General features: G+C 33.0%; 3 protein-coding genes across 5 annotated transcripts in view; all 3 read left to right on the top strand.

Annotated features, from left to right (window-relative positions):
- Positions 1 to 4,268, top strand: part of LOC142974422 (uncharacterized) — a 32,157-nt gene extending 27,889 nt beyond the window's left edge. Inside the window, exons 10-13 of one of the 2 annotated variants that reach the window (XM_076116740.1) lie at positions 1,183 to 1,296; positions 2,511 to 3,029; positions 3,485 to 3,659; positions 3,867 to 4,268. In XM_076116740.1, the coding sequence (XP_075972855.1) occupies positions 1,183 to 1,296; positions 2,511 to 3,029; positions 3,485 to 3,643 (792 nt within the window). In that variant the 3' untranslated portion in view covers positions 3,644 to 3,659; positions 3,867 to 4,268. The remainder of the gene's footprint in view (positions 1 to 1,182; positions 1,297 to 2,510; positions 3,030 to 3,484; positions 3,660 to 3,866) is intronic. The other variant, XM_076116741.1, reaches the window with a different exon arrangement.
- A 227-nt stretch (positions 4,269 to 4,495) lies between these two features.
- Positions 4,496 to 6,583, top strand: LOC142974223 (uncharacterized). Of its 2 annotated transcripts, none has more exons than XR_012959555.1 (4): positions 4,496 to 5,151; positions 5,308 to 5,542; positions 5,834 to 5,974; positions 6,055 to 6,583. XR_012959555.1 is itself a non-coding variant. In XM_076116389.1 (4 exons), exons 1-4 carry the CDS (start codon positions 4,983 to 4,985, stop codon positions 6,296 to 6,298), a joined length of 762 nt encoding a protein of 253 aa, XP_075972504.1. In that variant the 5' UTR covers positions 4,496 to 4,982; the 3' UTR covers positions 6,299 to 6,583. The 2 variants fall into 2 exon arrangements, 1 of the variants encoding a protein (XP_075972504.1); XM_076116389.1 differs by having other exon boundaries at positions 5,308 to 5,534; positions 6,074 to 6,583.
- Positions 6,584 to 6,925: 342 nt separating this feature from the next.
- On the top strand, positions 6,926 to 10,162 carry LOC142974423 (FAST kinase domain-containing protein 5, mitochondrial). Its single transcript, XM_076116742.1, has 3 exons — positions 6,926 to 8,726; positions 8,852 to 9,072; positions 10,060 to 10,162. The coding sequence occupies exons 1-3, from the start codon at positions 7,112 to 7,114 to the stop codon at positions 10,153 to 10,155; spliced, it is 1,932 nt and encodes a 643-aa protein (XP_075972857.1). The 5' UTR covers positions 6,926 to 7,111; the 3' UTR covers positions 10,156 to 10,162.
- The last annotated feature ends 262 nt before the right edge of the window (positions 10,163 to 10,424 follow it).

Below are 10,424 nucleotides of genomic sequence, written 5' to 3' on the forward strand. Positions count from 1 at the left end.
TGGAGTCTGAGTAATGATTACACTTAATTAATATTACTACAGCTAATCAGTCAATGAGTATGATAAGATATTTGAGTAGCGCCATTATAAAATGTATTTTGCCATTGACTGTAAAGCGATTTACAACCCATGTTTAAATTTCTACGACCAGACATTATTCAATGTTGGTTTTCGCTGTAGATCCATTAAAGCCAACCAGAGAGAAAATCTATAAGAAAATGAAAGCTCATTAAATGTGGTGTTTACCTCCGACCGACACATAAAACGAAATGCAAGGCCAAGCATTATCAAGATATGCACCATGTACTATGCAAGTATGCGCAAATAAAACCTACGTACGAACATTGATCTCCTTGAACTCAAATGTTCACAATTAAGTTAATTAAACATAGTATTAAGATTTTCTATTTTTGTTTATTTACGGGAGGAGGTTAGGAACTATACTTATTTTAGTTTCTGAGTTAGGTTAGGCTTAAAGTTAATGAAACAGGAGCTAGAAAAAAATATAAAAACTAACTAATAGTCAAATGTACACCACTTTTTAATATACCTAACTGTTTATGACGTACTTCGGCCTTCGTTTTTCACGCACATTGTATAGGTAGAGTGTGTTGTCGCTGGTAACAATTTTTTTTTTCATAGTTTTTACGTAGGTACGTCTCTACTTCCCTATTCGTTGATGATGCGGTCTAGTCAAAGTTCAATGTCAATGCTATTTTGATAGGGGCTAATATCACTCTGTTTCGATGTTGATGTTTCGATTTAATAGTCATAGTATTTGCAGCTATATGACTTAATATAAGTACTTGTACATACAGCGTAATAGACCACTTAATAATATTATTATGTAGCTAAGCTATCTATAGATTACACTTAATACAGGCAATATTTTTTTAAACCAAATATGTATGGCGGAGGAATATGTGATTATTTCCCCGAAGTTTTTTCAAAATTGATTTTAATTGGGTTTATTAGTTGTGCAAGTTAACCATTTAAAATATTTATTTTATCATTGTGTTTACAAAATTAAAATAACAATTTATCAGATAGTGTTTAATCTGTTAGTTAATCCCAAGGAAAGTTCGGCGCACCCACCTGAGCTGCTGAACGTAGATAAAGATTATTACGATGATGAAGCTGAATATTGTATATTTTATGTAATATTCTTTATTTTGTTTTAAGGACCGTCAGCAGACGTTACCATTGAGGAAGGTGGAGGTACAATCAGACGTGCCAAGTAACAACCATGCACCGTCAAAGAGGGAAGCTACAGACAACCCCCCGCCTCCACCACCAGTAAGTACAGCCTAGTTCTCTTATTCATGAAAATATATGAAGTTATGAAAGGCTTATAAGTTAGTGAGTAAGAAAGTGTTTTGTTTCTTTCACTCCTTAGCAAAATGAAAAAGAGAAAACACATTATAGTAGCTTTTTAGCTAAAATGGTTTTATAGTGTGTTTATGAATAAGAGGGTAGTTCTTTTGCAAAACTGTAGCATTAAAAAGTATTATTTTCAAATTAGTTGTAGTACTTTAGAACCTGTAATACCTACCTAAGTCCCATTGCTCATATATTTATTTTGTGATAAAAATCTGCAAACGTAATTACTTCGTAATTAGTTCTGACATAGCGAATTATGGTCATGCATTTCTTTGGCAAGATATAGATCGTGCATGTGTACTTTTATTAGTGAAAATTTCGTCAATATTAGAGTATCAATCTCAATGAAAACTGATAATATTAAAGTGATTTTGGTTATTGCGTTAAATGCAATTGCTATAGGGAAAGCAGTCCACTACATATATTAGAATATTTTAGATCGTTTACGTTTTTCACTTATTTCTAGAGAAGTATCGTTTGCTTAACAAGTAGAATATTGATAGATTTCTTAATATATTTGATTCTCCTGTCTATCAGCTATGTCATCAGGCATATTATTTGTAAACCATGAAACTAACCTACAGATTTTTCCCTGAAAATGATTTCATTCACTTGTGAAAAGAAGTGATTAGATAAACTATAGAGCTTAGTCATGTCCTTAGCCTCAGACGTACGTACAAACACAGGTAATATTATGTATTTTGTAATAATAACTAGTAGGCAGGTGTTCTACTTGAGGTCGGGGTCAGGGTGCACTAGTACTAATGCCAACACTACCATAACAATAAATACTTCTGTTTGTTAGACTTTTGTCATTTTCATTGCATTTGGGAGGTCTTGAATAACTTGTTTCCTGCGTATGATAGGCTTTTAAGTGACGCAACCACTGTTGCCGATTTGTCGAACAGAAACTATTGCATTTGGTATTTATTTGTATGGTTGCGTCCATCTTATAATTGATTAGAATGCCAGTTCATGGTTACTTGAACCATGATTTGCCCAATAAACTTGTTCGTTTTTAGTTCAAATTCGATATTTTCGATTCTTAGAAACACATAAAAGTTCTTTAATTTAAATAAAAACTTAATTAAGGAGTTTTGTACTAACAACAGCTGGTGTTTCTTTTCCAGATGCCGATCGCGAACGGACATCAAAACGGAGATCACAAAGTTGTAGATAACCAAAAAGCAATCCCCAAATCCATAATTAACGATATTGTGGCACACTCGAATTTAAGGAAAAATGGAACTACAAATAGAACTCCAACTCCCGATTACAACAAAAAGACGGAACCCCCAGCACAAATCAAAAGTATTAAGGATGAAAAGGCTGAGCTAGAGTCTTTAGAATCTTATAAATTGAAGAATCCTTCGAACGTTCAACCAAAACCACCATCGAATTATTTTGTGAAGGCACCGAATGGTACGGCTACAATGAAGAAACATGCTAGGCCTGTGTCTGTGACGATTGGTGAATATGCCTACGGTGGCGGCAGCAGGCGAGAACCTACAAAGTTAGATTTTCTCAATGGCGATAAGCCTGATGGTCTTCATGACGTAGATGATGAAGCCTCTATTTCAAATAGACTACAATCAGAATTGGCGTTAACGCTATCTAGATCTAATTTACGTAAGAAGACTGAAGCTTTGGTAAGTAATAGACAAACATACGTATAAGTCCTACGTTATATAAAAATTATGTATTTCGGTTTTCCGGATATAGAATTTTTCACGTCATCCTAATAAAAATAATTTATATATTTTTAATGCAGAGGATGAATGTATTATCCGAATGCAACTCAATCGCGTGATATTAAGACGATTAAGTTCAATCTTTCTTTGACTAAAGTGGACCTAACGAAAAGACAATTTCATTGTAAATATTTTCTTTGCTGCTTTGAAATGCTGTTAATAGAAATAAAAAAAACACACGTTAAGTTGCTTGACGTGCAATAGATGTGCAGATGCAACTCCAAAATTGTTCCCGGGTTTGCTTTCAGAAATTATTGATAATGTCGACCAGTCAACACTTCAGAGATTTCGTTAAGTATATTATATGTCATATTAATGGGTAATAAAATATACAAGTTGTAAATTCTTTCCAGGATCAAGGCATTATTAAAAGAAGTTTAAAAACAACTATTAACGAAGACAGTGATTCGTCATTAGACAAAAATTTTCACGCTAGATATGGCAATAATTTATTGCCGTTACCTCCTTGTGTAACTATACCCAAAGTTTCAATTTCAAAATTAAAACCTTGAACGTCAAGACATTTAGGTAGATGGATTATCTAAATAAATACGATTTTACTTCTACAAAATGCACAAATAATACAAAATTTCAGTTAGTTGCATGACGACACCAATTTCATACTAATGATTTATTTCGGTGGTGGTGTTTGTGATTTTCTCAAAGTCTTAACTACAGTTTTAACATTTACAATTCAGTGTTTATTAGTATATTAATAATTGAATTTGTTTACAGGCAGATGCAAGCCGATAATAATACGAATACGAAGCAAGGGCACATCACTTACTACATTAGTTCATTTTAAATTAGACGTCTAGTGAAAAGAAACATTTGGTTAGAATTTAAATAATCGACCAAAGTTAGTTAGGTTTTTAATTTATAAATTGTGGAAGAATGAAAGTATAGTTAGTAGTGCCACACAATATAATGGAATATGAAACTACAGCTAGATACCTACTATTAATGAATATCTACGAATATATTAAATATCTTATGTAATTTGATAATAATACAATGTGTTAATATAATTAAGTACTTAAATTTAGGTCATTATTGTCCATAATTATTGAATTTAGTAAATCAAAACATATATCTGTGGAATACCTAAGTCATAATAAAATGTTGGTGTAGAAATTGTCAAGGAAGTTTCATTTACTCGCTGTTGGTATAAACCTACTGTCAATCTATGTAACTACGGTCATCATAAGGCATTTGCAGTTACTACGAAGACAAATCAAAATAAGTGCTTATTGAATAAAAAAAATACTTTTTTTTATAAAATAAAATGAGATAACATCCGTACTTAAATCCAGGCAAATATCGCAGAAACATTTACATACAGACAAGGGAGAAAAATTAAATACTATAATGCCTATTTGTTCCATACGTAAATCGAACAAACAACAGCCATCACGGACCATAGCCACTACACTAAGCCCCCTGCTCAAAGCTATGTAATTTTTGTTACTAAACAATAAATCGATAGACCAAGCAAATCTGAAATATCACTGAAGACAGTTAACTCAAGGTTCAATTTTCTGGACCATACGAAATAGCTCTGTGTTATGGAGCTCTGCCGCAAACTCAAGCATAAAATTTAAACCCGAAGGTACATTAAAAAAAATAGAATAACGAAGCTTGTGTTTCCTTCACGAGATCAAAAAGTTTGAGACGAAATACTCTTCCTACATCCTCGAACTCAAGCCTTTAGAAAGTCTTTAAATTAATAATTTTATTTATGATATATTGATTGTTTCGATGTCAAACAATGTCAACCAAAGTAGTTTGTAATGTCAACTAAAATAATATCTTTGTTGTATTTTCTCATAAATTTTCTCAAAAACACAGCTGATGAACCGTAATCCATTATTTTGGAATGAAAATTCACAAAGTTTTTGTGGTAGGCTCAGACAACTACTGTCAATAAAATTCAAAGATTTGACTGATAGTGTTATGATAGAAAGCCCCTTCAGAGAAACTACAAGAAATGGCAAAGTTATTTTACGTTTTGTACGGCTTGGTAAGTAAACTTTCTTTTTGCTGCGTTCAAATCATAATAAATACTTAAGTATGATAATGTATAGGTACTGACTATAAAACCTGAAATCGTGTTTGTAAAATAAAACATCTGATATAATTAAGTAAATACTCTCAGAAACTCTTGTCACCCTTTTAGCTATAACTTCCAACGCTTTTGTGATAGCGTCCGTTAAAGAACATGATTCTGCGACAAGACTTGGAAGATATCGGCTTGATTTAAGTTCTCATGAATCCCTGACAGTATATCCCTGGAAATCAATAAAATTATCTGTTTTTAAAAGAAGCAAGAGACAGACTATTAAAGTGATATTTCCTAATAAATCTACAAGATATTATGAGTTACGGAAAATGCCTAAAATGAAGGTAAATAGGTAGGTAGATACATATTTTTTTAATGTCCCCCCCGGCCGATGGGGACGCGGGCGGTCAATACTTTAACAATTAAGTAGATGTTTATTCTATTGCTCAATATGACTTAAAATATAACCAGCTTAATATGCATAAACTGAATATTCTGTGTATGCAGTAATATACTACCCTGGTGTTTTAAACTTAACCGTCATAAGTATACCTATTGACATTTGCATTAGAAGAGACATTAGAATGATAAAAAGTAATATGATGTATTGTAGACTGATAAATTGATTTATTGTATTTCTTAGGTTTATTGGAATTTCTGGTGCTCTTATATTGAGGAATTAAAAGCCACACGGAGAAGATGGCCATTTATAGTGGTTTTCGATAATTATACAAATCAACTCAACTTCGATTATGATAGTATTCAGAACGCTAACGATGACAAAGTTAGTACCTACCAACTTACTATTTTAACATCTAAATATAGTTCCGTTTTTTTTACCTAATAAAATTATTCATTGACTAGGTATCTTTTTACCATACAGAAACATTCAGTACGCAAATGGACGGACAAGTATTTATATCTAGGGTCATTAAGAGAAGTGGAAGATAAAATTAGACCTAGACCAGTGCCAGGATTAGGAAAAACAGAGGAAATAAAGCTACTGTATTTAAAACCAAGATATTTTGGTTGCTGGGAACAGTCTGAACATTGGGTGCAGTGTGGAGAAAGTTCTCCGGAGATAGACTGTCTAGTTAACAATAAATAAATACCCACAAATATGTTAATACATATCTTCTCAAAAACTTGCCTTTTTTATTTCAGTACATACATATATGCATACTCGTATATCTTATTTGAAATATTTATTTAGGTATCCAATGTATTTATAATATATTACGTGAGTATCGACACAAAGGTCTATGATGATGATGAGGATTCTATATTTTTTTTTAACCCATTACTGCCCCCCTACAGGGCAAGGGTCTCCTCCCAAACGAGAGGGAGGGGTTAGGCCTTGAGTCCACCCCGCTGGCCAAGTGCAGGTTGGGGACTTTGCATACCCTCAATAAATGTACTAAACAAATTTTAGGCATGCAAGGTTTCCTCACGATGTTTTCCTTCACCGTTAGAGCAAGTGATAATTATTTCATTATATTATTTTATTTTATTAATGAATATTAGGGATACAGTTCAGCGCAATGTTAAATATAAGTAAATTATATACGGAGGAACGTGATATTCTGATAATCGGTGTTGAGTAATTTTGTTGCTAGACTAAATGTTAGAGTAAAATTATGAGTCGGTTCGTCTTTATGATTATTCATAGGTGTTCAATTAGCTTTACTTATATACTTTTATTGTTTAGCTGTTTTTATACCGGTAGGTAGGTTTATTACAACGCAACAGCTATAACCATTATACACCGTTTAACAAGTGGCAACATTTCAGTTGGTTGTCAAAGTCAAATCTACGTCTTGCTGAAGATAACCTCAAAAAGTTAATGTTTACTTTTAAAATAATTGCGAATGGCAGTATAGAGACCTTAGAGTATCAATAATTATCGTTATATTAGTCTACAATGACTTCTTTTATGAGAATTGTTAGAAACTTAACGTATACAAGCTATCGACAAATATCTTTTGCAAATAGAATCAGCGTGTTTCCGAAATGCCAAAGAAGCCTTCATTGCAGCTCAAGTTTATTTGGCAAAATGTTCAAAGAACGCGAAAATTCACATGCTTATGGTATATTAGAAAATAAAGGTATTGCAGCAAGTTTGAGCACAGATATGATTACAAGTCCATCTTTATCTGAGGACGAGTTTCAAACACTAATGCTTACTGATTGGTCAAAGAAGTCGCGCACTGAAATATATGAAACATTTCCTAAGTTAGCAGTCTACTGTTCTGAACATAATATGTGTATATCTAACAAAATTTTTGATGATTACATTGATCATCTCACAGACAACTTGAAATATGCATCTGACGATGAATTGAAAACTATATTTTACACTTTGAACAAGTTTCCTGATCCAGAATCAGTTAGAACCAGAAACTACATAGAAGTATGGGTTGCACTGGATGATGAATGTCTGAAGAGAAGTCAAAATTGGTCTTATGATCAAATACTATCATTTGTAGCTTTAATGTATATGCTGAATGTGACCAGAATCAGTGATTTCTCCCATAAGGCTTTAAATAAACTTGCCACCAGAGCAAAAAACCTCACCCCTGGCCAACTGGTACAAGCACTATTTTTTATAGGTGTATGGAGAAAATCACCTTTTGATATGCATAATCTAGAAATTCAATTAAAGAACATATTTTCTGAGTTTTCTATTGACGATTTGGCTATCATGTCTATGGGATTCTTTAAAAGTAAAACACCAATAAGAGATATGGATCTTGTATTAAGTATTATTGATGCTATTATTGCCAATGTAAAAGACATTCATGAAGTTTCACTAGCAGCTCTTCTGAAACTAATTCGGTACTCAACAAGAGTATCTCTTGATGATAGAATTTACAGACTGCTGGATGCATTACAACATGAAGTCCCTAAATTGTCAGTTATGTGCAATGTACACATAGCACTTCTGGGTACCACTACGATGCATTTACATGAGGATTGTTTATTAAAAATAGCTAATACTGTTGTCAATAATATATCAAAAACAAGGATTAAAGATCTAGAGAGATTAGTACTGACATATGGCACATTTAATTTAGTTCCACAAACTAAAGATTGCTTCTTTACCAAAGTCATAGATGAGTTGCGAAAACCAGAAAGAATGGAAGAAATAAATTATCACGGTAGATCATATGCATGCTGTTTAGCATATCTTAGTCTTCTAAATTTTTATCCTGAAGATCTGATAAACAAAGTCCTAAGCCCAGAATTTTTGGAAAATGCTTATGGAAAATATTGTTATAACTATGGGAGAGAAATTTTGATGTTGAATTACATCGCAGATATATTTTGTAGCAATGCTGTAGTTAATCGCCTTCCTGTTAAAGATGCAAAGATTCTGGCAAAGAAATATACAGATTATGTACCAAGTGAAGATCATCCAAAACAATATAATGTTACAGAAAAAATGGTCCTAGATGTAATCAGAAACCTTAGAGAAATGCGTGGTGGGAAGCAGTATGTGATTGGAGATCATATTTTACCACACTACCAAAGAGGAGGTAGGTGTTCAAGATAATCGTTTTTTTTATTTATTTAGTTTATATTAGTAATGAGTTGGGCACTCATTACAAAAATAAACTAAATAAATAAAGTTAGAAATTATACTTCATGATTTTACTTTCAGATATAATAATATGTGATGATCCTAGTGGTGCCCCTGTGGACATTGAAAGTGCATTTCCAACAAAGGACTTTGGACTTTTGCGAAGACCACCCAATGATAATGTTTGGACAGTGTTGGTTATTGCAGGAAAAAATGCTATTATTCATAATACAGACACGGCCACTGGGTTCTTTATTAGTAAAATAAAGGAACTCAAGGCAATAGGATATAATGCAACATTGGTAAGTTTAAACATTATAAAACATCAGTATGCATAGCGAAGCCTGGTTTTATTTATCTGTTCATACAATATTGCAATAGTTGCAACATTATATAATAATATATTATTATGCTCTTTATTTATTTATTTTCTTAACTATTAAATTTTTAAATATATTTTCAATATAAAAGAAAAATATAAAAAAACATATTTAAAAATATAAAAATTAGGTGGCCACCGGTATCGGGAACAGGGTCCAAAGTACCGGCGGTTAGGACTCCAGGGCGAGGAACCTCCTAACGATTCGTGCCGTGCCGAGAAGAACCGCCTTCTGCATCAGGCCCTTGACCCAGCTGCCCAACACAAGCCTCCGGAGATGTTGGTCGAGACTCTTAGCTATAAGTCCGTTAACTGACACGACTATAGGGACAATAATCGCAGAATCCACATCCCACATGTCGACAATCTCATGAGCCAGATCCAAATATTTAACTTCTTTATCTTTTTCGGCCTTCACGAGATTCTCGTCATGCGGAACAGTGATGTCGACGATTACTGCGACACGCTCTGATCGGTCTACAACCACTATATCGGGTTTGTTCGCAATTATAGTGCGATCCGTGATTATAGACCGATCCCAGTACATGGTGATTGAGCCATTTTCAAGAACCGGCTCCGGAACATACCTGTAGTAAGGGACCTCGGTGACCACAAGATTATGCTTCAGAGCAAGCTGCTGGTGGATGATCCTGGCTACTTGGTTGTGTCTGTGCAAGTACTCTCCATTGGCAAGACGCGAACAGCCGGAAACTATATGTCTGAGGGACTCGCCAGGTTGATGACAAGCCCGGCACACGTCAATTGTGCCGTCCTTCATAAATATATATATATTATTTATTATTAATGATTATTTATCAACCAAAATATGTGGAGAGTGGGATGTTTTTGTTGTCAACTGTTCTATTTTATGTTTATAACTTTAAAATAACCTGTGATTGTTTCTTTCTAGGTACCTTGGAGTATATACTCAAAAATCGAGTCTACACAGGAGAAGGCCTACTATCTGAAACAACTTATTGAAAACTGTAAAAAAAATAAAAGTTAAATATAATATTTATTTTTATTACATACCTTTATATTTTATTACTATTAGTGAAGCTAGCTCTTGTTATTTGTAATAATTATAATTATACAAGTTATCATAATAGTAGTACTTAATAGTTATACAATATTATGAAGTTAGAAAATTTTCGATTTGCAATCTATACAATGATTTCGATTTACAAAAAAATGTTAGGCTAAATTCTCATTAATATACGCTAGTCAGATGAAGAATTATATATTAAAATTATCAATACCTACCTATTTTTAAAA

This window comes from Anticarsia gemmatalis, chromosome 7 (assembly GCF_050436995.1).
Source record: "Anticarsia gemmatalis isolate Benzon Research Colony breed Stoneville strain chromosome 7, ilAntGemm2 primary, whole genome shotgun sequence".
NCBI classification, from domain to species: Eukaryota; Metazoa; Arthropoda; class Insecta; order Lepidoptera; family Erebidae; genus Anticarsia; species Anticarsia gemmatalis.

Bases quoted from the DNA above. Each gene is read 5' to 3' on its own strand.
- LOC142974223 (XM_076116389.1), top strand. From the start codon at position 4,983: ATGAACCGTAATCCATTATTTTGGAATGAAAATTCACAAAGTTTTTGT. The intron at 5,152-5,307 runs GTAAGTAAACTT...TCACCCTTTTAG, and splicing joins TTTACGTTTTGTACGGCTTG to CTATAACTTCCAACGCTTTT. The intron at 5,975-6,073 runs GTTAGTACCTAC...TTTACCATACAG, and splicing joins AGAACGCTAACGATGACAAA to AAACATTCAGTACGCAAATG.
- LOC142974423 (XM_076116742.1), top strand. From the start codon at position 7,112: ATGACTTCTTTTATGAGAATTGTTAGAAACTTAACGTATACAAGCTAT. The intron at 8,727-8,851 runs GTAGGTGTTCAA...TTTTACTTTCAG, and splicing joins ACCACACTACCAAAGAGGAG to ATATAATAATATGTGATGAT. The intron at 9,073-10,059 runs GTAAGTTTAAAC...GTTTCTTTCTAG, and splicing joins TAGGATATAATGCAACATTG to GTACCTTGGAGTATATACTC.